Source organism: Diplotaxodon limnothrissa, linkage group LG12 (genome assembly GCF_057381915.1).
Source record: "Diplotaxodon limnothrissa isolate DT_005_m linkage group LG12, D_limnothrissa_male_GT1.1, whole genome shotgun sequence".
NCBI lineage: Eukaryota > Metazoa > Chordata > Actinopteri > Cichliformes > Cichlidae > Diplotaxodon > Diplotaxodon limnothrissa.
In genome coordinates this window covers 6,624,348-6,650,631 of record NC_140607.1, presented here as the reverse complement: position 1 = coordinate 6,650,631, position 26,284 = coordinate 6,624,348, and the positions used below count along the sequence as shown (strand labels likewise).

General features: G+C 41.9%; 1 protein-coding gene across 1 annotated transcript in view; it reads left to right on the top strand.

The window, feature by feature from the left end:
* Nucleotides 1–19,051, top strand: part of hk2 (hexokinase 2) — a 42,957-nt gene extending 23,906 nt beyond the window's left edge. The window contains exons 9-18 of the mRNA XM_085367064.1: nucleotides 1,198–1,431; nucleotides 4,048–4,352; nucleotides 4,466–4,614; nucleotides 4,813–4,932; nucleotides 8,868–8,963; nucleotides 10,179–10,278; nucleotides 10,427–10,610; nucleotides 14,191–14,346; nucleotides 17,324–17,560; nucleotides 17,932–19,051. Of these exons, the coding sequence (XP_085223190.1) occupies nucleotides 1,198–1,431; nucleotides 4,048–4,352; nucleotides 4,466–4,614; nucleotides 4,813–4,932; nucleotides 8,868–8,963; nucleotides 10,179–10,278; nucleotides 10,427–10,610; nucleotides 14,191–14,346; nucleotides 17,324–17,560; nucleotides 17,932–18,076 (1,726 nt within the window). The 3' untranslated portion in view covers nucleotides 18,077–19,051. The remainder of the gene's footprint in view (nucleotides 1–1,197; nucleotides 1,432–4,047; nucleotides 4,353–4,465; nucleotides 4,615–4,812; nucleotides 4,933–8,867; nucleotides 8,964–10,178; nucleotides 10,279–10,426; nucleotides 10,611–14,190; nucleotides 14,347–17,323; nucleotides 17,561–17,931) is intronic.
* The last annotated feature ends 7,233 nt before the right edge of the window (nucleotides 19,052–26,284 follow it).

The window sequence follows — 26,284 nt, the reverse complement described above, 5'->3', positions numbered from 1 at the left end:
ACTGTGGAACCCTGCTTCAAGTTATTGTGGCTGAAAGTTGTTTCAGACATCACTAAATAATGGGGTGAACTGCATAAAGTCTTGTGTAAACGTCCTCACATGGCTCTATTTGCATATAATTGCCATCGCTCCTGTTTTGCTAGATTTTTTATTTTTATGTTTATTTTTTGGGTGGATTGAGTCAAAATATTAGTTATTTATAGCTAAAGAGGTGAACAAGTGATGTTTAACACCAAATACATGTTTAGTGGGTCTTTCAAAGATTCTTGAACAGAAATCTTCCCCAACAGCAAAGTAGAAGTACAGCATGCAGGGAAGAGAAACCCAGACCATCTCACAGAACACACAGTCCATTTCCTGAAAGTTTATTATTCCTTTATTGCTTTCTGGTAAATAATCTATTAATAGGTCTTCATTAATAAGTTAAATTCTGAGTTTGAATGTTCAAAAGCAGTGGGCAGAGATTATATGCTAGTAATTAAAAATGTGCTGTGAAGGTTGAGGATAGAGAAGGAAGAGGCGTACAACCCAAAGAACACCTTCCCCACACTGAAACACGATGGTGGGAGTGTTATGCTTGTGATTGTTTCGTTTGTCTGGAACTGAGAATCTCATCAAGGTGGAAGGAATCATGAAGAAGGATATCTGCAGATTTTGGAAAAAACAAACCTGTAGCAGCGAGCACCAAAGCTGAGATCCTCCCTTTGTCTCCAAACACCACAACCCAAAACACACATCTCTCCTGTTGGAGAACTACCTCCAGACAAACAAAGTGACTCTTCCTGACTGGCCTACATAAAGCCCTGAGCTGAATCAAAATTGAAAATCTGTGGGATGAACTAAAGACTAAGATCCATGCCAGAAAAACATAAAATGTGGAGGAGCTTAAAAGATTTGCAAAGGAAATATGTAGTTGTATATGCAACTAGCTATTAGCATGGAGGCTAATAATTTTGAAGCTGTTAGTTTTTGTTTTTTTGTGAAATCATTATGTTTCCGTATGCAAAGTAAAATAATGTGAGCATCTATAATAATCTAGGCTGTTTGGAACAGCTGTGTTAAAAATGTCTTGCCCTTTTAAAAAACACTTGGCACGTACTTAAAATAAAACGACGTTTTTATGGGGGAGGGTAAGAATTCTGTCCTCAAGCTCTTCTTCTATTCTTCACATTAATTTCTTCACTTTCCTTCCTGCAGAGATGAGGAAGGTATTGCTAGTGCTGAGAAGATACTTCGTGGCCTGGGGCTGGACCCGTCGGTTGAGGACTGCATAGCAACTCGGAGGGTGTGTCAGATTGTATCCACACGGGCCGCACACCTGTGCGCTTCCTCTCTAGCATCAGTGCTGCGACAGATCCGGGATAACAAAGCTGCTGAGAAGTTGCGTGTCACTATTGGAGTGGATGGCTCTGTTTACAAGAATCATCCAGAGTAAGTGAATCACTTCTGTTATGTTGGTCTCGCCAACACATTCATGACTTTGATCTGTGTCACTGGCACCTTTTACTGTAGCTGTGGAGTGACTGTGGCTGTGTTTGTCACTTCAAATCACATTTTTACTATTCATTCTGTGTGCCTGCATGTCCCTGAGACAAAGAATATAAGAGCATAAAGGCAAGTCTCAGGGAGGTGATCTCAGTGAACAGCCACATACAGTGGGGCAAAAAAGTATTTAGTCAGCCACCGATTGTGCAAGTTCCCCCACTTAAAATGATGACAGAGGTCAGTAATTTGCACCAGAGGTACACTTCAACTGTGAGAGACAGAATGTGAAAAAAAAATCCATGAATTCACATGGTAGGATTTGTAAAGAATTTATTCGTAAATTAGGGTGGAAAATAAGTATTTGGTCACCTCAAACATGGAAAATCTCTGGCTCTCACAGACCTGTAACGTCTTCTGTAAGAAGCTTTTCTGTCCCCCACTCGTTACCTGTTTGAACTCATCATCTGTATAAAAGACACCTGTCCACAGCCTCAAACAGTCAGACTCCAAACTCCGCCATGGCCAAGACCAAAGAGCTTTCGAAGGACACCAGGAAAAGTATTGTAGACCTGCACCAGACTGGGAAGGGTGAATCTACAATAGGCAAGCAGCTTGGTGTGAAAAAATCAACTGTGGGAGCAATCATCAGAAAATGGAAGACATACAAGACCACTGATAATCTCCCTCGATCTGGGGCTCCACGCAAGATCTCATCCCGTGGGGTCAAAATGATCATGAGAACGGTGAGTAAAGATCCCAGAACCACACGGGGGGACCTGGTGAATGATCTGCAGAGAGCTGGGACCAAAGTAACAAAGGTCACCATCAGTAACACACTACAACGGCAGGGAATCAAATCCCGCAGTGCCAGACGTGTTCCGCTGCTGAAGCCAGTGCATGTCCAGGCCCGTCTGAAGTTTGCCAGAGAGCACATGGATGATACAGCAGAGGATTGGGAGAATGTCATGTGGTCAGATGAAACCAAAGTAGAACTTTTTGGTATAAACTCAACTCGTCGTGTTTGGAGGAAGAAGAATACTGAGTTGCATCCCAAGAACACCATACCTACTGTGAAGCATGGGGGTGGAAACATCATGCTATGGGGCTGTTTTTCTGCCAAGGGGACAGGACGACTGATCCGTGTTAAGGACAGAATGAATGGGGCCATGTATCGTGAGATTTTGAGCCAAAACCTCCTTCCATCAGTGAGAACTTTGAAGATGAAACGAGGCTGGGTCTTCCAACATGACAATGATCCAAAACACACCACCCGGGCAACAAAGGAGTGGCTCCGTAAGAAGCATTTGAAAGTCCTGGAGTGGCCTAGCCAGTCTCCAGACCTCAACCCCATAGAAAATCTGTGGCGGGAGTTGAAAGTCCGTGTTGCTCGGCGACAGCCCCAAAACATCACTGCTCTCGAGAAGATCTGCATGGAGGAATGGGCCAAAATACCAGCTACTGTGTGTGCAAACCTGGTAAAGACCTATAGTAAACGTTTGACCTCTGTTATTGCCAACAAAGGTTATGTTACAAAGTATTGAGTTGTATTTTTGTTATTGACCAAATACTTATTTTCCACCCTGATTTACGAATAAATTCTTTACAAATCCTACCATGTGGATTCATGGATTTTTTTTTTCACATTCTGTCTCTCACAGTTGAAGTGTACCTCTGGTGCAAATTACTGACCTCTGTCATCATTTTAAGTGGGGGAACTTGCACAATCGGTGGCTGACTAAATACTTTTGCCCCACTGTATTTGCTCTGTGTGATTATATAAATAAGTCAGACAAACAGTTTAAAGACTGAATGCTGGAAGGATGTATACATGATAAAGGAGCATCATCAAGTTCACTTATAGCAGAGAAAAATCCATCTATAAGAAATTGTGCTCTTAAACTGAGTCCTTATCTTTCTGCCCCCCTTTTTTCTTAAAGGAAAATTGCTGCAAGCTGAATTGCCTGCCACTTACCTTTTCCAGGTTTCCTAGCTGGCTTGATTATGCGCTGCTTTTAGTGTAACTGAAAATGATAATCTATAAAATATACAGCTTGTCATTGTGTGTGTGTGTGTGTGTGTGTGTGTGTGTGTGGGGGGGGGGGGGTGTTAACTGACAAGGAGGGTGTGTTCAAGACGTTAATGGGCACAGCTGATTGTATTTGTGCGACACAGGGTCAAAAGATGTTCATTTTAAATTTAAAAGGTTTGCTGATCAAATATATCTAGTGGAAATGTCACCAGGTTCATCAGTTAAAGTGCACAGTGTGTATGAAAAAAATGATTCTGTGTGTGTGTGTGTGTGTGTTCCTTGGCAAAAATCATAAGCATGATATACTCAGGTATAAGAAGTGGCTACACAATGTTAATCTCTGAAGAAGGAAATGCCCATAGATGATGTTCCTGATTATTGTCTGGTGTAGAGCAGCTTCAATGTAAAAAAAAAAAAAAAAAAAAGATCAAAACACAACAGAGCAAGTTGTTTGGGTATCATGTGTACAAGCGAAAAAGGAACAACAGAAGACAGAAACCATGGGGACTTAACCAAATGTGTGTCTTTTCTAGGTTTTCCAGGAGGCTCAACAAAATGGTTCGTCGACTTGTACCCGACTGCGATGTGCGTTTTTTGCAGTCACAGGATGGTAGTGGGAAGGGTGCAGCTATGGTGACTGCGGTGGCCTTCCGACTTGCCAACCAAAATGCTGACCGGCAGCACATCCTCGACACGCTGCGCTTGAGTCGCGAACAGCTGCTGGAGGTAAAGAGGCGATTCAGCGAGGAGATGACCCGAGGTCTGTCAAAGCAAACCCACAAGCAGGCCAGCATCAAGATGCTTCCCACTTATGTCCGATCCACTCCCGACGGATCAGGTAGGTTTAACCCCACCTTCCCCAAGCTCTGGCTTGCTTTTGACACAAGGTTTCTTTTTTCTTTTTTTCTTTTTTTTAAATATAATGAGTTAATGTCTTTTATACCTGGACAGAACATGGCGATTTCTTGGCTTTGGACCTTGGAGGCTCCAGCTTTCGAGTGCTTCTGGTGCGAGTGAGAAGTGGAACAAAACGCAGTGTGGATATGCAACAGAAGATCTACAGTATCCCACAGGAAATCATGCAAGGCACAGGGGAAGAGGTAGTGCTTCAACTGAAACTGACTAACAGGAAGCTACTTGTGATTAAGAGCTAAATTAAGGCCAAATGTTGGTTAAAAACTTGCCATGTCAAAGCACAGTACTGTGGATGTTTGCAAAAGTGATGCTTTGTACTTATTTGTACTTATACCTTATAATATTCCTTTTAATTTTGTTTTTTTGTTTGTTTTTTTTTCTAGCTGTTCAACCATATTGTGGACTGCATAGCTGACTTTTTGGAATACATGGGCATGAAAGGAGCATCTTTACCTTTGGGTTTTACGTTCTCCTTCCCCTGCGATCAAACCAAACTTGATGAGGTAATTTTCTGTGTTTGTGTAAAATGACCTATAAACTATATGAGTTCAGACTGGTTACATCTTTCTCTTGGTGCCTTTCACCAAAAACGTTTATACTTTTTACCCCAGCAAAGACCCACCCTTGGTCTACGTCAGTTTCAGTTTAGACTGAAGTAAACTTCATGATTCAGTAGTTTGTAACTTGATGTAATCATTTTCTGAATCACTTGTATCAATTTCCACATCATCATTGTTTTGCCCACCCCTCTTTACAGCATTGCTTCAGTTCATTGAGCTTTGCAGGTAGTTGCTTCATTTGTAGTTCTCGTGAGGTCCCACTGCAGCATCTGGGCTTTGACTGGGCCATTGCAACACCTTAATTATTTTCTTTTACAGCCATTCAGTTGTAGATTTGCTGGCTGTCTTAAAACCAGCGTTTTGTTGCATGAACCAGTTTTTGTCAAGTTTTAGCTGTCAGACAAATGGCCTTACATTTAATTCTGTTTTTTTTTTCTAATTACTCTGTCATAAAACTTTGATAATTTAGGCTTGATGAGACTGAGATGTAGTCCTTTTTGTAGATAGGACGCCCAAATGCCCCAGATCAGCAAAGTGCCCAAACTTCTGCTTTTATAGAGGTGCTCACACTTGCTGATGGATCAGTTCATCAAGTGCATTTGATTAACAGCACCTGGTTGCTACTTGCACTGTACTCTGGTTTAGCTTAGTTGGTTTTGTTTTTGTTAAATAAATAATGATGCGGTGCAGGATGTCATGTTTTGTGGTTGCTCGGAGGTTGTATTTATCTAATTGCCAGACCTGCTACGGATCAGGTTATTTCATTTATATCTTCTTATACTTAAAACTTTCTTCTTCACGCTGTATGTGAGCACAGGAGTGTGTCAGGTAGAGAAACTGGTCTAAACTATACTCTGTTTTCTAAACTTGCTGGGACACTCTGGTGGGGAGTACACAAGCTACAGTGGCTTGCAAAAGTATTCGGCCCCCTTGAACTTTCCCACATTTTGTCACATTACAGCCACAAACATGAATCGATTTTATTGGAATTCCACGTGAAAGACCGACACAAAGTGGTGCACACGTGAGAAGTGGAACAAAAATCATACATGATTCCAAACATTTTTTACAAATAAATAACTGCAAAGTGGGGTGTGCGTAATTATTGAGCCCCCTTTGGTCTGAGTGCAGCCAGTTGCCCATAGACGTTGCCCGATGAGCGCTAATGACTAAATAGAGTGCACCTATGTGTAATCTAATGTCAGTACAAATACAGCTGCTCTGTGACGGCCTCAGAGGTTGTCTAAGAGAATATTGGGAGCAACAACACCATGAAGTCCAAAGAACACACCAGACAGGTCAGGGATAAAGTTATTGAGAAATTTAAAGCAGGCTTAGGCTACAAAAAGATTTCCCAAGCCTTGAACATCCCACGGAGCACTGTTCAAGCGATCATTCAGAAATGGAAGGAGTATGGCACAACTGTAAACCTACCAAGACAAGGCCGTCCACCTAAACTCACAGGCCGAACAAGGAGAGCGCTGATCAGAAATGCAGCCAAGAGGCCCATGGTGACTCTGGACGAGCTGCACAGATCTACAGCTCAGGTGGGGGAATCTGTCCATAGGACAACTATTAGTCGTGCACTGCACAAAGTTGGCCTTTATGGAAGAGTGGCAAGAAGAAAGCCATTGTTAACAAAAAACCACAAGTCCTGTTTGCAGTTTGCCACAAGCCATGTGGGGGACACAGCAAACATGTGGAAGAAGGTGCTCTGGTCAGATGAGACCAAAATGGAACTTTTTGGCAAAACGCTATGTGTGGCGGGAAAACTAAGACTGCACATCACTCTGAACACACCATCCCCACTGTCAAATATGGTGGTGGCAGCATCATGCTCTGGGGGTGCTTCTCTTCAGCGGGGACAGGGAAGCTGGTCAGAGTTGATGGGAAGATGGATGGAGCCAAATACAGGGCAATCTTGGAAGAAAACCTCTTGGAGTCTGCAAAAGACTTGAGACTGGGGCGGAGGTTCACCTTCCAGCAGGACAACGACCCTAAACATAAAGCCAGGGCAACAATGGAACGGTTTAAAACAAAACATATCCATGTGTTAGAATGGCCCAATCAAAGTCCAGATCTAAATCCAATTGAGAATCTGTGGCAAGATCTGAAAACTGCTGTTCACAAACGCTGTCCATCTAATCTGACTGAGCTGGAGCTGTTTTGCAAAGAAGAATGGGCAAGGATTTCAGTCTGTAGATGTGCAAAGCTGGTAGAGACAAACCCTAAAAGACTGGCAGCTGTAATTGCAGCAAAAGGTGGTTCTACAAAGACTCAGGAGGCAGAATAATTACACACACCCCACTTTGCAGTTATTTATTTGTAAAAATGTTTGGAATCATGTATGATTTTCGTTCCACTTCTCACGTGTGCACCACTTTGTGTTGGTCTTTCACATGGAATTCCAATAAAATTGATTCATGTTTGTGGCTGTAATGTGACAAAATGTGGGAAAGTTCAAGGGGGCCGAATACTTTTGCAAGCCGCTGTACCTTGGATATAGCAATCATAGCCTTTTGCATTGTCAGAAAAAAAAAAACCCAACAAATAATAACAATCAAATGTTCCCAGCAGCTTGAAGTTTGAACAATCAGTGAACTATAGGGAGTGTTGTTTGGATGATGATGAAAATAAGAAGCCCTGCAGACTAAATTTGAACTCTGAATCATCGCCCCAAACAAAATACCTGGAATAGGGTGTCATGCAGACAGAGTTGCATAAAGAAAGATATTTTGGTGATCTGTGAATGTGATTGTATAAGTGGGCTCGGTTGTTGAACTTGAAAACAAGGAGCGACAATTGATGACAACAACCTGCCACATGTGTTAAGCCAGTGGTTCCCAAACTTTTTTTGCCAGGCCCCCCTTTTTTTTACAAGAAAAATGTTCGCGCCCCATGCCTCCTTCTCGCACGTGCACGCACACGCGCAAACACATCCTCCAACCACACACACCCATATTTTGCTCCATTGCTGTTTATTTCACACCTCAAACATTTAGTGAACAATTAAGCAAATGCAAGTAATCTGCAATAAATTACAGGTTGTAAGAAAATAAACTACTAACTCTTTAACGCTACGTCCACACCTACACGGGTATTTTTGAAAACGCAGCTGTTTCGTCCACACGTAAACGGCGTTTCGAATCACTGAAAACTGTGATTTTTTTTAAAACTCCTTTTTTGCGTTTACGTGTGGACGAGGAATACAGAGTTGGTCAGGCAACGTCAAAGGTATGTGCCTTTTTTCACGTCACGCTGTGCGCCACGTTATTGTTTACAGGAGATGAATTGCAGAATGGCAGATTAACAGTATTTTGTCTCTATCTTCAGGTTTTACACGCTTACACACATGCAGTTACTGTCCCTCTATTTAGAAAGGCAGAGGCGTCACGGTGTGATTATTTTAGTTGTTTTTTTCCTGTGTAATAATATTCAACATTGTTATCAATACATTTTTCAAAAATGCCTCTCTGTGCAAAATAGGTTCAAAAACATAAACAACTGTGGGATACTGTTTGTCCGTGATTTAGACAGGGGACACAAAGTGTGGCAGGATCAGCCTGATATTATTTGTATCCCGCTGTAACTTTACTGTATAAAGAGCTAACATTTCCAAATGGAGACAATGGAGGTTTGTCTTCCTTGACTGCTTCTTGTTTTTGTTTGTGTTTTGTTTTTCTAATTGAGACCTGAGTTGTTGTTTTTTTTTTTCTTTCTGTGTGTGCTTAAATTTTCAGCTCTAATGACACCCTGACTACAAAAAAATGTTTATTTTCTTTGCATGCAAAGAGTAACGTGAACCAAAGTCAAATGTTTGTGTGCACAAACGTGGCTAAATACAAAGGATTCTGATCGTGACTCTGTAATTTGTCTAGGGCATACTCCTGAAGTGGACGAAGGGGTTTAAAGCCAGCGGCTGTGAGGGGAAAGATGTTGTCGCGTTGCTTAAAGAAGCTGTCCGCAGCAGAGGGGTCAGTACATCAATCACAGTCTTAAATACAATTTTAAAGTCACTTCACTTTTTTTCATCTGCCAAAGCACAGCATAAGTTGCCTCAAGGTGTTTTATATGTAAAGCAAAGACCCAACAATATTACAGAATTGTGGCCTTGAATATTAACCCTTGATTCATGTAATAAAAAGAGCCAAAGTGGCTAGACTGTACCATGATGTTATACAGTCACATGTAAGACCCAGGAGAGCAGCACTCTAAGAGATCCACCTACACTTGTCAGTGAATGTCTGAATTTTCTCTCCAATGCTTTTAGTTACGACTTTCATTTCTGATTGAATAACAAGTACATCAGTTTAATTGCATGAGATTTAAAAAATAGATTAAAATGGTCTTGTGTGATTCTTTGAATTTGTGTTTGAGTTATTTTCTGAAATGGCTGAGTGTATATGTACACACACAGAGAGATATATACATGTGTCTATATGTAGATATTTATATATATTTACGTGTGTGTGTGTGTGTGTGTGTGTGTGTGTGTGTGTGTTTGTGGCTGAAATGTAAGATAAAGTAATGTAAGTAGTGCTTGTTATAAAAGTACAGAATCTTATTATATAATCTGACAATTTACCAAACTATGATTTATATCTTCTGTTTTCCGGTGCTCACAGCGTTAGATGATGCACTAAAGCAATATGAGGATTCTCAGACCCGCAACCATTAGAACTGCAGTTGAGTGAAGAGTGTAGATAAGCGAATAATGTCTTTCTAGTGCTATGGATAATATTAATATTTATGCTTATGCTCAGGCGGCACGGTGGCACGGTGGTTAGCACTGTTGCCGCACAGCAAGAAGGTCCTGGGTTCAATTCCACCATCAGGTCTTTCTGTGTTTGCATGTTCTCCCCGTGTCTTTGTGGGTTCCCTCCGGGTACTCCGGCTTCCTCCCACCGTCCAAAGACATGCAGCTTGTGGGGATAGGTTAATTGGATAATCCAAATTGCCACTAGGTGTGAATGTGAGTGCGAATGGTTGTCTGTCCCTGTGTGTTGGCCCTGCGACAGACTGGCGACCTAAGAGATCCACCAGGGTGTACCCTGCCTCTCGCCCTATGACAGCTGGGATAGGCTCCAGCGCCCCCCGCGACCCTGAAAAGGATAAGCGGAAGCGAATGGATGAATGGATGCTCAGTTCCAGTTCATAGATATGAATACGTTTGTTTACTTTGCTTCCAGGAATTTGATTTGAACTTTGTGGCAGTAGTTAATGACACAGTGGGAACCATGATGACTTGCGGATACGAGGACCCCAAATGTGAGGTGGGACTCATCGTCGGTAAGTTTGGCCACCTCCCTCCTTCTTTGAAGTCTTGCAAAGTTTATTTATTGTTTGCAAACATTGTCTGGTATATTTCTATTTATTCATCATCTTTGTAGTCAAGCTGTTCTATGAAAGTCCTCGTATTTTGTCTGATTAATTTCAGGCACAGGGACCAATGCCTGCTACATGGAGGAAATGCATAACATCGAACTGGTGGAGGGCGACAATGGCCGCATGTGTGTCAATGTCGAGTGGGGAGCATTTGGTGAAAATGGGGAACTAGAGGAGTTTTGCACAGAGTTCGATCGCCTCGTCGATGCCTGCTCTAACTACCCTGGGAAACAGAGGTACTGGATCGGTAATAAATGAAAAATCCACAGCGTGGATTCTCAGAGCCAAGATTCACAACAAACAGCATCACATGTAGTTACCATTATGAACACATAAGGGAAAAACAAGACAAGGACTGACTGAGAGAAAGACACACTGGCTCAAGAAACACAGAAGAGTCAGGGAGTCTATCATGAAATAATAATGCTGCCAATTAAAAGACACATGGAGAGTGCACTACACTGCAAGTCACCACTGTGACAGTTGTTTGAATAGATAACTCATAGTGTCACACATCAAGAGCTCTCTGTGGCAGTAAAGCAATTCCAGCAGTCAGTTCTGACATTTCCCACAATGACAAAGTTTCAGTGTCGAAAACTGGAATCACAGATTTATTTATTTATTTTTTTATAAATTACTGACATTAGTCTTTTAGAAATATCAGGCTCCAGAAGTGCTCCGTATAAACTAGACCTTTAAGATATTTATGGTCACAAGTCAGATAATCTTACCATTGTCAAATACTCAATCCAAATTCTGTAAACAAAAACTATGAAGGAATAATCGGAAACATTTGTTACAAAAGGAGGAACAAGTTTGTCTTACTCAGCATTTTTAGACTACAGACAAACATGTTGAGAATAAATTTAACCCTGTTGTGCTTTAAACTCAATTTGCACTATTTTATTTCTTAAAATTTCACGTTTCTTTCCCTCTGTAATGTGACACTGCAACACTCTGTCCTGATACCCAGACATGAGTTTCTCTGCATCGACGTCAGTATTTTTTTTTTCTTTAATGCCTAAGATAAGGTTTATGGTTAGGTGTTATGGTTGATGTTGGTTTGTGATGATTATCTTGCTGAACAATTTATGAATCTTTAATTCTCACAAAGCTTAATTTCTGTATAGTCCAAATGTTTACCAACAAACTGGCAGTGGCTTTTTGTCTAGTGAGCCAGAGTGATGCTAACTTTCAAGTTGGCCTACAAAAAAACATTGCCGCTGCAGCATTCTGCACTTCATAACAAACAGGCCATTATTCACCAAATTCTTAAACTTCACATCAGGCCCTTTTGAAAGTACACATCATTTAAAATCCAACAAGTCAAAAGCAAGAGTTAATCTGAATAACAAATGTATATTCTTTAAACAACTATGTTGGTGACTGTTATTATATTTGTAGGCTTAGACCTCAGCGCCCTGTACTATGACCTTCAGTGCACCCAAATTACCTTCCTGTTATCTGGATTCACTTATCCTAGCATCAGTGATCAGGATAAGTGATTGCATAAAGCAGGTTATCAACTCGCTAAGTTAACCCAGGGGGCTACCCTGTGTGTTCACATTAAAGTGGTGGTGCTGGCAGCATCTTACCAATCCAAAAGGGGCATTTCACCAATCTTATAACTCTTGTTTTCCCCCACAGAATGATCCCTATGAGTGTCACCTATTCCAATGATAAAATGTAAAATATTTCTATGTGATCAAATATATCTAAGAACATTAAAAGAACTGAAAAATGCAGTTCGATGCTGTAGAAAGACTACTGAAGAATGTAGCCTGTCCTGCTCTCCCTGCAGATGTGAGGGGGCCGTGGATTATAAGTCTAAATGCTGAGAATTAAGTCTGATCACATTTGTCTCTTGGCTCTTTGCACACAGTCGATCACTCAGTACCTTTGGCTGAATGATAGAGACTCAGCATAGCTGCCAGCTATTTTATTCACCCAAAGAGCTGTTTATACAGCTGTCTGGATAAGATACGTGTTTTATCTTTTTTTAAAAGCACAGTTCTTGTATGATTGTTTATCAAACTACTGGATGGACTACAAAACAGCAGAATTGTGTCTGCAGGAACATCTGTTACAGAGACACTCTTAAACTAAAACGATGCAGAGTGATTTCCACTTGGGGTTCAGGTTTCATTTTGTTCTTATAAATAGAATTAGATTAAGGAAAAATAAATTCATCAGCTTCATCAGATCAAATGTTAAAAACACATCAAACAGAAGAAGAGCTAAAGTAATCTGGGGTCATTTGATGAGCATCTCTGTAAATGTGCAATCTTTGGATAGTTTAACTTGGTGGTTAAATACAGTTTGTTAGCAACATGTTTTTAACAGTTTCTAATTACCAAAACAAAAACAGCAGACTCCATCAAGAACAAACTAACAATAACAAAAAACAATACCAATGAACTGAATACCCAGAGCATACAAAACAACACAAAACTGCAAAAGTATTTTTGTTTTCTATGTTGTGCATGTGCTACACATGCAAACTCATCAGCATGCAACTATTTAAGCAATATAACATTATATATTATTTAATTAATATAGATATAAGATGATAGGTGGACATTTTACCAGAGTAACTAGTCACACATACACACTTGCATGTATCTTAAGATGGAAAAAACTGAAAAGCAAAGTTTTCCCTTTGCTTTTCAGTTTCAGTACTATCTGTGAAAATGAGTTTGTGTGATTATGATCACTTTACTGCAGTTCTTTGGAGATCTGAGCAGTCATGGTGTTGATTGGTTGTTTCTTTATTTCAACAATAAAGCAAAAGCTGCACTTTAGTTTAGCTTGTAGTGGAATTAGAATATATACAGGCAGATTCAAAAAGCCCAGAGCAAGTGAGTCTGAATATGTTTGAAAATGAGTCTTGACTGTATTTGAGTGTTCCAGGAAAAGCCCAGACCTCTGTGGAGAGTTGTCGATCCAATCTGATTGACTTTGAGAGCATCTGCCTGTGAGAATGAGATAAAGGGTTCAAAGCTGTCCCAGAACCATCCAAGTTCAGCCTTTTTTCCTGAAATCTATATATTCTGTATTCAAGTCCACAGGAGCTCAGGCCTGCCACCACATCACATTTTTCTCTTGTTTATTCTGTTTATCTGAACACATCCAGACAAAACATTTAATTTGTTGGCTTAAAGCACTTTGTGGTCTTTGTTCTGAGAAAATACAAAATACCAAGCCACCGAAGAGGGAGGTCACACCTTTGACCGGGAGATGAAATGAAATGAAAGACACATTGTTGTTTTAAAGACAAGTCGGGCAACATCATTGGTTTCCTCTTGACTTATTCATGAGAGAACATTAAGATGTAGCTGTGAGTAAGACAGCAGAGCTATACCTATACAGGCATACTATACATTGATTATTTCAAAAGAAGAAGTGCTTTATTAAGTTATTTTTTCTTCTTTTAAAGAAGCCTTTTGGAATATCTGTAAAAAGAAGTCTCAGTGTCACGTCAGGGAGTTCATGCAGTGTGTGTCCTGTACATGCCGAGCATATAACATTAGACAGAATTCATTTCAGTCCCTGTTACACATTCTGGTAACTATTCCATTAAAATCTGCTTTAGTAATGACATTTGTTTTTGTTAATGGAACAAATAACTTATCTGACTTCTCTTAATTAATGTTTCTGTCTCCTCTTTCTCAAAGTAAATTGGTGCTTGCTCACTAAATTGCTTTTTAGTAACATTTGGGACTGAAATTGTAAATGGTGATAATGTAAATACTGTGGCTACTGTGTTGTCTGTGTGCATGGATCTGGAAAGTTTGAAGTTTGTGTGTTCTCTCGAAGGTATGAAAAGATGATCAGTGGGATGTACCTGGGGGAGATCGTGCGGAACGTGTTACTGGATTTTACCGCTAAGGGCCTGCTGTTCAGGGGCAAAGTGTCAGAACGACTGAAGACGCGAGGCATCTTTGAGACAAAGTTCCTGTCGCAGATTGAAAGGTGAGTATTACAAACTGCTCTAGTCTCAACATGTCTGTTGAGCTCACACCATCTTGGTCACATGTTTGGCATTTGTTATACTAAAGCCTGAGGTGTGTAATGATTATGTATAAAATGATGAGCAGCATGTCAATACTTTTTGTATCACTGACTCATTTTTGTTCTTTGAAACCAACACAGACTATTTAGATGTGATAACATAAAATCACAGTGTCTGAATATGTTGCCATCCTTTATACTTTCCAGTTATCCTTTTATATTTTTATATTTATTTAAGTATGTTAGTGAAATATAATACAAAGTTAACAGAGTTAACCATTTTTCCTTTTCAATGATAGTTAGCAGCCCAAAAAGGAAGCTCGACTTTACACCACAGTCTGTTCTGCTGCGATGCTTCTCCAATACATGTGCTGCTCAGACTATAGTAAAGCCACTTGTTATCCCTGGGTGTTAAATGCTGCCATTGTGTAAGATCCTGCTGGTATCATAGAGATGCACTGCCAGTGTCCTGGTCAAGCCGAGTGCAGAAGGTAAGACAGAAAAGAAACAGAGCAAAAACAGTTAAGCCGATATTTGGAGGTTTGAGGGGAGGCAGTGGGTCGAACGTTTGTCAGTTGGAAAACTGCAGTTTGTTTTTTGTTAGGGAGCTTTGTGTTTTCACAGAAAATCCTAGCTTGGGTTTAATATTCCTGAATGCGGCAGCTGTGGCTCAGGATCAGGAAGGATCAGGCTTAGGACGGAGAGGCTTGGGGGTTCGATCCCTAGTCGCTCCAGAGCCCGGAGTTGCTCCCAGTGCATTCATCAGAGTTTGGATGTTCTACTTAGAAGAAAGAAAAAGTGAATGAAACATGTTGGATAAAGCTGAGTGCTCAAGTATCACTCAAAGAACTCTACTTGAGTAGTAGAGCAGAAAAGTGCTGCCTAAGAACTAGGGCTGGGCCATATCATACCGTTCACGGTAATGTTGGGCAACGATAAGAAAATGAAATCTCGCGATAGAATATGGGTAAAATGCGCATGCGCAGTGCCTTTGTTTTCATACGCACATGGCGGAAAAAGCATAGCAGAGAATGAGAAGGCAAAAGCGGACCGTTGAATGAAACGGATGAACCAGAATTGGTTTGTAAAAATGCTGCAACTTCAGTGGTGTGGAACTGGTTTAGCTTTCGTCCGTCAGATACACAACAAAGCACTATTTTTGGTAGCGCATGCTAGCAGGCCGTCGTTATTACCGTGTTTGTGGAAAATACGGCACACATAAAATCAATCCTTTGATTTTTCTGAAAATCGACAGTGCGCCTTATAATCCCGTGTGCCTTATGTATGAATTCTAGTTGTTTACTGACCTCGAAACGATTTTATGTACACGGCGCTCGAAAATCTGTCAAATGTTTTAGTGTGACTTTGCTAAGCTACGAAGCCGCACCGCTTGATGGATTGTCGGATCATTACGACTATCGTAGGCAGGAGCCTCGCGGAGTGATACGTACTGTGCTTCAACATAATGTTACCGTATTGTGTGTGTATAACCTCTTTTTAAGTTTTGTGGATATTATACATGGTTATGCTGAGGATATGTCGGCCAGTTTCCACTGGAAATGCCTTTTGGTTAAACTGTCAGCAAGAAATTTGCACTGTTAAATTTTTATATAACTTTAATGCACATAAAAAACAGCTGCTTGTTTAAGTGAAAATACATTGATGGGGTTTTTTGCACTAATAAAGTTGTGGAGTTGTAAAGTGTTTTGTCTAGTGTCAATTATATCGTCAGTTATATCGTTATCGCAAATTTTCAAATGTATATCGTGATAAATACTTTTGGTCATATCGCCCTGCTCTACTAAGAACCAGTCCATCTACTGTATGCATCATTAACACTGCATGCTAAGAAGTTCAGCTCATCCAGTGTGAACAAATAATACCAAGGTGTCGTTTGCATGTGATAAGGAGGACGTGACAGACCAATGACAAGCAGACCTTTGACCGTATTTGAAACTCTGGGAATGAGAGTAGGCTTTGCAACCTGTGTGATGATGGCAGGATTTCTAAATGTTCTGTATGCTAGTAGCATCAGTTAAGGGCCTGAGGGCTCTGTCTTATCGAAAGCTTAGTTTAGCATTCTGATTGAATCATCCTGGATTTACCTCCCCTGCTACAGTGCACATGAAAGAGCCAAGATGTGTTATTACAGATTAATCTAAAGAAACATCAATCGCGCTGGGTGATTTTAAAGAGATTGATAGAAGCAGATCAATGCAAAAGTACAAAGAAATGGGTGAGATCAGAGATGTTTCAGAGAAAGGCTGTTACTTTGTGTTCATAAATTGTGCTCTTTACTTTCAGCACATTTGATGTGGAATTACAATATTTTAAATGGGTAAAATGACATTTATTCTAATGATTCTACACAAAGTCATTTAGAATGAGAACATTAAAATATGTTGATACTTATCAACTAAAGTTCACAAACTGAAATAATTGTGAAGTGATTAAGATCCTTTTAGCTGCACGTTGCAACGGACTGAGAAGGAAGAAGGTCTTTGGTCAGAAAGGGCTCCATCTGTCACTTTCCCATAGCTGCAGATGTCCTCTGCAGAGGAGTGAGAGCTCGCAGCGGCTCATCATCCATAAGGCTTTTTATGAAGCGAGATAGAAAACATCATGTGGCAAATCTCATTTAGAGGAAAGGATGTGGAAATAGAAAAATGGATGAAACAAAAAAATAGTGCTTCTCTGTAGGTCACAATGCTGCAGGTCCATGTTTGCTGCATCCACCAACATGTGGAGTCTGCAATCTTTCTAAAATCCAACCATGAATCTCTCTGAGTCTTTATAGGGTTTAAATTTGCACGTGTAAGACTTTGTCTGCTTTAAAGTTCCGCGTTTCTTTCTGATTATAAATGCTCTGTATGATTGTGTGTCTAATAAGTGGACTCTCTTTGCGCGTGCATAACACTTTCTTCTCTCCGACCCGCAGCGACCGCCTCGCCATGCGTCAGGTTCGCTCCATCCTGCAGCACCTGGGCCTCACCGGCTCCACGTGCGATGACAGCGTGCTGGTGAAGGAGGTGTGCAGCGTGGTCGCCCGCCGTGCCGCTCAGCTCTCTGGCGCTGGTTTAGCCGCTGTTGTCGACAAGATACGGCAGAATCGCAACTTGAATCAACTCTCCATCACCGTGGGAGTGGATGGCACGCTTTATAAAACGCATCCTCAGTAAGAAGCAGTTATCTCCTAAAACAGCATTTTATTCAGTTCGTAAGAATCAGACAAGCCTGCACTATTAAGCCCTGAGTGGTTGGGATACAGAGCTACACTGCACACTTTTATATTCACAAATTTATTATATTTTTTTCTGAATTGTAGATTTTTGGATAAACTATTCATGATTTGTACAAAGAGCTGCAGAAATGTATCTTTTTAGTCCTTTGAGGACTTGAAAGAAAAGACCATCTGGGTGTATTACATTTAAGACAACGTAGTCATCAGCTGCAAAAATACTCTTATTTGCATAGTAGAGGAAGAGAGTTTCTTGCAGCTTTTTGACACTTATTTCTCCTCTCTCTCTCTTTCCTTTGCTTATTAAGTTTCTCTGCCATTATGCAAGAAACACTGCGGGATTTGGCGCCACAGTGTGAGGTGACGTTCCTGAAGTCGGAGGATGGAAGTGGAAAGGGAGCAGCACTGATCACCGCAGTGGCCTGCAGGGTCAAAAATGAAGGACAGCAGTAAATCCCAAAGGCTGCTGTGATGTCATGAATAGTTATATATATATATTTTTAATGTTTTTTTTCCACCCCCAGTGTAAAGGTGTGTAAGAATGTGTTTTAAGATTTGTGTTTGTAATCTTTGTAGCTGATATTGAGAAGGGGGGAGTCTTTAAATGAAGTTCAGACAGCGCGTTACAAGAATTGCACCTCCTGTGAAATGTGACTGTTACAAGCTGATGGGCTTGTTTTGTATACACTCCATCTTTGTCTTTAATATTGAATATCCCAGGCTGCCTTCCAGCTCGTGTGTATAAGTTTATACACTGATTGAAAAAAGAAATGTTGGAAAAACTTGTTTAGGCAGCACGTGTCACAAAGTGCCTCCGTCACAAAAACATTTCCATTGCCTTTATTTGGAAAATTGCTGAACACGTGGGAGATTAAACTGTAACTCCTGTGTTATGAAACCAAAAATGAAATGCCGGTTGTTGTACTGAATTTACCAATATTTAAACACAGCGTTTATATAAGTGAACTGTTCTGTTCTGCTGGACATGCTGAAAACCAAATCTTATTCATTCTGTATTTTTATTCATACTGTGTTTGTATTTGTAGTGCTAGCAGAGGGCTAATGATTACCATTAGGTTATTCTGATGCTGTAGGAAAAGTACCAACATTAAATATTCTCACTGCACCCATCCCCAGGGACTCTTACCAAACAATAGAGGTCAGAAAATAAAGGAGAAAAGACAAAAAGTTGAAATCCAGCACTGGTGGGAAAATGTTTTTAATTTATTTTTCTTTTTTATTTGTATTAACTTTATTTGCATGTTTAAATATTTCATTTTGCTACCAAAAAGGTTAAAAAGTCATGTTTCTGAAAATGCCCGTCAAGCCGAAACTCAGCAAAAAAGAATCTTTTTTAAAAAAAAATCAGAATTCCCAACATTCAGCAGCAACATCACTAAAATCAAGCTTTAGTGAATTTTTAGAACCACAGCACTTTGCTTTTTCATTCATAATCTGTCTGCTAAGATTGTCTGGCAGATCATAATTCATCCTGCGGTTTTACTGCCATTAAAGACCGTCACATTACAATTGATGTATTCGTTTGCTCTTTCTTTTATTCAGATGGGTACTAAAATAGATCCATTTGGGAGCAACTTTCAAGCAAACAGATACTGTAGTGAGGGTGCAGGTGAATCACAGCATGGCTCATGCAGGCTTCATAGTTTTAAGCTTAGCCACGTGCACGTGTAATGTGCCTGTGGATGAGTTCAGGAAACAATCAGTACACAATTGTGCATTTACACTCTCATTTCTTCCTCCATTGTCCTTTATTCCATTATTCTTGTTACGCAGCCTCCATGTTGCGTCCTTTTCAAACTCAAAGGTCAACAATAGGATATACATATACACAGTTTAGTGTTCGTGAAAGAGGAGATCACAAGATCCCTCTAAACCTTAAAGAATGTGTCTGTCACCAAATACATTTGCTTATATCCATGGAGATGTGAGCAGGCTTCATCTGATAACCTCAGAGGTGAGTATGCTCCTTCAGCCCACAGCAGATGTGCATTTGCCTAATATGCAGTCTAATTAGTGTTACTGCATTCAGTTTAACCGAACACCTTAATCACTATAAGCAGACCTTTATAATGAGCCTTCAGTCCTTTGAATGGCACATGCCAGGGTTGGACGGCTAATGAACTGGACATCACATATGTTAGTCATACGCTTGTATAAATGTTGGCTATATACAGTCTGCTGTTATTAATATAACTCCAGGTTCACCTAATGCTGCAGTCCTGTGTCTGTATTTAAAAAGAAAAAGGATCTCAAAATGCTTTTAAAATGGTCTCTCTTCAAGGTGTATGGCTTTTCTGGGAGATACCCTTCGTGTGACATCATAAAGATGTAAGCTTAGCACTGAGTGTTCAGAACAGTTTGAAGCCTGAGCTTTAAGCTCACATGGATTACTTTTACATATGCTGACCCGATTATTTAAAACTTTGGTCACTTTAATATGAGTATCTATCCCTGTAGCAATAAATGTATGATAAAAATAAGGCGGTCCTAGCCTGTTTGGTGCCCCGGGCGAACACTCCCCCCCCACACACACACACACACATATGAAGAGAGAGAGTATGCATAGAATGCAAACAGCTACCAAACAGCCATCATAATTTGTCATACAATGAGAACAGGAAGAATCAACAATTGACAATGACTAATTAACATTAAAATCTGTAACATAATGTATTGTTTGGAGTTCAGTCTGTTACTGTTACTATTTTTACCATTTCTTTTTGGAGCAACTGTAACCCACATTATTTCCTTAGGGATTAATAAAGTATTCTGATTCTGATTGTTTCAGGATGACCTGCCATTGTCCAATGACACATCTGCTTACCTGCATCTTTTGCTCGTTTCTCCTCCTCTTCTTTTCTATTTTTTCTAAACTGAGGACCTGATGGCTTTGAACTTTAATTGTCCATCTTACATTGGTTTTAATTTTGCACTCCAGTATGAATACAAATCCCCCAATTCGAGGATCGCCACAACATAACCTAATAAACTTACCTTAGTTCACAGATTCACTTTGTCTAGGGTTTATTTCTGAGATTTCGCACAACCCAGGATTCAAATCATGAATACATAATGGGCTTGGATTTACATCATTATGAATGAAATGCGCTCTATTTGGAAGCAGCAGGGCTCTCCTCCCCTTTCGACGGGTTGTGTGTGAGACTTTAAATAATCAAACTGTAAATTATAAATTTTCAATTGTTATTGATCCCTTTACCCCGAGTCCTAAAGTGTATATTTATTTTCTTACTCTTCTTATATATATTGTTTGTTTACTTGCACTGCTGTAACTGGAGCCTCGCCGTCTCGTCTCTCTATATTCTGGACTGTAGCGGAGATGACAATAAAGTTTTACTTTGACTTCAGCAGCAAGCAGGCGCACCGAGGGCTCTCGCGCTCACTTTTCACGTATAGAATTTCGAAAAAACATCGGCGCAAATTACAAGTCTGTATCATAATGTCTGGTGTTTTCGTGTTTGTTAGTTTGTCTTTATTTTGTTTTATTTTGCGAGCTGGTTATTAGATGCTGCTCCAGCCAGCCAGAGAATCCCCTCGCCGCCCCGCCCTCTCCTCCCTGTGCCGCAAGCAGCAGGCGCACCTCGCAAACGGAGGGCGCCCTTACTCCCAGCAAATGGGCGATAGAAAACCGATCGGTGACAATGCCATTCCCAATATGCGCTGGCTGATGTCGAGGCAGCATGAGTACGAGCAATTTTTTATTTTTATTTTTTATTTTGCCGATGCCCGTGATGCCGCCCCCCACCACGATGCCGCCCCGGGCAACCGCTACTGCCTGTGGGTAGGCTGGTATAGTCCTGTTGCGATTGCAGCAACATGCCATGATGAATATTTCACAATATGTGCACACTACATGCACACAGAGAAAGACTTACCATCTTAATGTACAGTAGTTCAGGTGCATTCATGGAGGACTGCGGTCCCTACATGAAATGAAACATGCAATAATTTATTAATATTATGTTTTATCACAGTAGGGGAGACCGGGGATAGTTGTAACATTTTTGACATTTCTGTCTGTAAATTGGAGCTCTTTTAAGATAGTGGATTCAAAATGTAATGCAAAGTATTTACATGTCTCTGCTATTAAATAGTGCAGCTATTTTCTCTGCAGCACAATTACCCATTGCATGGTATGGCCTCAAACACGAAGAGTGAAATGTTACAATTAACCCCATAGTCTGGGTTAGTTGTAACATATCCTGGGGTAAAATGTAACACAATAAAATAAGGGTACTAACAAAACATTAACATGTAATCTTTGTTTATTCAACACATGAACGCACTTAGAGCCATTTATGTAGCTGTGTGTTTGTGTGACAGAATGCAGAAATCTAACTTTTGATTCCAACCCCCCAAAAAAGACAAATTATGGAATTTTCTGCAACTGAATATTTCATTAATTTTGGTTGGTCTTCTTTGCGTTTGGCCTCATTGGCTCAGTGGGCATTATAACCTACAACTCTTGCACCAATTTTGAACATAACAATGAAGCTGAAAAAATGTAGTTGTTCACCAGCATCGCAATTCCATTACTTTTTATCATGGCTTACCTTGGTGTGGTTTGCAAAGTGCTTCAGAAAGATGAGGAAATCTGTTTCTTGCACCCATCCTGATTTATTTCCACTACCAATACTTCCTACTGCCCATCTCTGACACAGTGGCCTGCATAATGTATGTGTGGGAACACAAACAGTGGAGGAATTGTGTTGCCAGTGGCATTAACCGCATATACAAATGCGACCAGTGAACCTCTCTCTGCTGATGTCGTTGCCCCAACTTGTTTAATATAAGTTAAAGTAATAGTGTGGTAAGTTGTAACATCTGCATTATTGTTACAACTAACCCAGACTGTTGCTGTTACAACTGACCCAGACTCCTATAGCCATGAACTAGCTAACATTACAGCCAACGGCTAAAACATTAGCACTAAAGACCTGCACAGAATATATCTCCATAGACATACAAATAACATAATTTAAGTTTGATGAGTTTAACTGCAAAGCAGATAATGCTATTAGAAATTGAAATAAAGTAGAAAAACTTACTTTTTGGCATACAAATTACTTTTTTTCGTGTTAAATTGTTTGTGTTTGACAAAATGTGCTGATTTTTCACATGTGATAGCACAACTGAGTTGGGCATGCACAGGATTAATCACATCATTTGAAACTTAGCCCTGATTGGAGAAATTGGAAGTGTTACAACTGACCCACGTTACAACTATCCCCGGTCTCCCCTAATCATGAAATCAATGAAAGAATTTTTTTTTCTTTCATAATTCTGGGAACCTTTTTATTAAATAAAGTGTTTATTGCCTAATCAAGTAGATGCAACAGTTACATTAATTGCATCGATTTCCTTAATCAAGCAATATTTACTCATGTAACACTTTTCATATGAGTCAACAAGTGCTTTACAGAGTAAGGGGCAGATTTGGTGCTTTTTTTTTTTTTTTTTTTCGCCTGTCCCATTTGGTTCTTTAGCCATCAGAATTGTTGTCTGAAGACCAACAAGGATACCCAATGGATTTACTTTGCCAAATGGATCATCGTGGCATTGCCGTATTGGTCCATTTGGTCGATCTTTGGTTTTATTATTTATTATATTTTATTTTCAGATGTTACAGACGGGACAGACATGAGTGAGAGATAGGAAAGGGAGAAAGAAAGAGGAAGGAAAGGAAAAACAGAAGGGGAGAGGGACAGTGAGAAAGGGGGGGAGAAAAAAAATAAAAATCTCCTGGATCACCTGTTGAGAGAAGAATAGAAAACAAGCAAAAAAAGACAAAAAAACAAAAAACAAAGCAACATACTAAACACAACACCATCGCATTAATCTAGCTAAGTGTAAACAGCAGTAAATACTAAATATTCAATGTTGTTGTGCAGCACGCAGGACAGATGTGCTTCGAAGTAGCAGCCAAGAAAGGTGTAATTTGGGTCTACAAGCAGTGAACACCCGTGTGCATACCTGTGTGGATCAGCGCGCTTGTATTCCAAAGGTTTCTCCATGTAACGATCTGCTAGGGAGTGTGGGGGGGCCACAGCCCCGTCCTCCAGGGTGTGAAGCAGGTATGGAGGAGATCAAAACTCCAGACATCCAGAGGCCCCCAGAACACAAGAAACCATGGAAGACCAACAGAGGGGCAGCCGCGCCACTGTTCCAGTAAGAGCTGAGGAGAGTCCCAGATGAGGGTTCACTCAGCAGCCGCGGAGCAGAAGCCAGGGGGAGTTGCAGTGACGCGCCCGTGAGCTCCGCCGGCCGCCAGCTGTGCCTGAGTGACCGAGCCCCAGGCCGAGAGGCCGGGGGCACCCCACCCCCGAAGGGGCCCGAGCGAGCCCCAGGCTCCAGGCCCCGATAAGCGGCCGCCAAGGAGTGAGCCGGTGTGTACCTGGACGCCCACCCCCAGACACAAAGAACCACCAACGCACCGACACCTGAGGGAGTCCGCCACCGGCAGGGGAAGTGGTGGTAGGTGGAGATAGGCCTCCAAACCTTGGAGGGCCTGAGGTGTCCCCAGAGAGGTGGCGTCTGATACCCAACCTGACATATAGACACAGACATACAGGCACACACAGACACAAACATCCATTCCCCCCCTCATGCTCTCATATGCACTTACTCCACACTCAACCAACGTGGAGACAGACATAAAGAGACGCTGTACACACGATCACACTCCCCAAGCGTACTCTACAAACCGGGTCTAGGTACCCTTGCCCCTGGAGGGGGGAACTGCACCCAGACCCAGGTGGTGTTACCCTTTTCCCTGCGGTGGGGAGAGGCAGACCACCCCGACTCCGTAGCAGCAGGGAGGCCCCACACTCCAGACCGCAGTCGGACGGCCAACTCCTCCTACTAGCCCTCCCGCTCCAGCAGGCCGCAGAGAATGGGGGTGGGAGAAGACTCCAAACCTCCCTCCACCCGCTCATTGTAGTGTTGATGCATGTGTGTTCTAAGGTGCAATTAAAACCCAGGAGGGCATGGAGCTACCTGCCAAGGAGCAGCAGGTAAGCGCATAGTCCCTCCTGATAGCCCTCAATGTCTAAGTGTATTTAAAATTGAGAGGTGGGCAACGACGCCAGGGGTGAGGTGTACACCCTGATGGTAATTTGGACTCCGTGATTGTGCCCACCCCCAAGATCCTATATGTATGTGTAATGAGAGTGTGAATAATGTGAATGTCTAAGTTGTGGGATAAAATTGAGGCAGAGGCAGCCAGAAGGGGACAGAGGGGGGGTAGCCTCCTCTGCACCCTGGTGACATACCCCTACTCCAAGGCCCTGCATGTGTGGGTGGTTGTGGTGGAGCGGGAAGAGAGAGGCAGCTGGAGATGGGGAGGGAAGGAAGGGAGGGGCAGGTAACCCCTCCCTGGGGCCAGCTCCCCCGCTGACCCCAGTAGGCACTCCCACACTCCGCGACCCGCCAGGGAAAGGGGGCCCAGGCCCATCCAGACCGGGGCCCAGTGCAGCAGCGCCTCCCGGCCCCACAGAGCCCGGGACAGTCCACCCAACCCCACCACAGAGAAAACTGCACCCACCCCACCATCCACTCATCTTCCAGACTACATAAGACAGTAAACGCCCAGGCTGAGATCTTCCTCCACCTCTCCTGTATCTCCCCCTCCTGCAGAGAGAGTTCCTGAAGAGAGGAAAGCTCCTGCAAGATGTGACAATCTTCCCCACCAGTTGAAGAGCCCCCCAGGTGGTCCGACGCACCGGCGGCACCCTGCTCCAGGGCCGGGCCCCCATGCACCCACCCGCCCACAACCCCGGCAACACACCAACCAGGATCCAAGCCCCCGAGGCCCGGCCCGGGCCCCAGCCCAGAGACGGAGCGCCCCCAGAACCTCACGCCCATCCCGGACCCACCCAGGGCCAGCCAGGCTACCAGGTCAGTAACCCACGTCCGTCAGCACAGACCCTCCCCTAGCCCCGCTGCACGCAGCCGCGAGGAAACAGTCACCTGAGAGCCAACAGAGCCCCCAACCGGACATGACCGCTACCCCGGGTTGAGCCCCCCAAGGAAGATGCCTCCGGGGAACCCCCCGACGCCCTAAGCCTGTCCCTACCCCCACACCAATCACAACAGTGAAGGTGGGACCAAATTATGACCCCCCACCCCCACTAGGTGATGGAGCTGATAAAAGGAGTCCAGAGCAATTGATCTGATGTGGTGGCAGAGGCTGTATCAAGACTAATGTAATCTAATAGATAATTTCTATATTGGTTAGAATTAAGATTATTTTTATTTTTCCAGTTCATGAGGACTGTTTTCTTGGCTATGCATAGGGCAGTGAAAATCATATGGGCGATATTCTTTTCTGAAGTGACATTATCTAAGCTGCCCAGTAAACACACTAAGGGGGAGGTTGGAATGTTACATTTCAGACACTTTGATAAGTCTTCACATATCTCGCGCCAAAACTTCTGAACTGGTGGACAGAACCAAAGAGCGTGGATATAATTGTCCGGTGAATTGGTTTGGCAGTGTGAGCAGTTGTTGGTAGACGTAAAGCCCATCTTGAACATCCGATGACCTGTATAGTGCACTCTATGTAGTATTTTGTATTGTATTAATTGCAGACTGGGATTTTTAATTAATTTAAAGGTTTTTAAG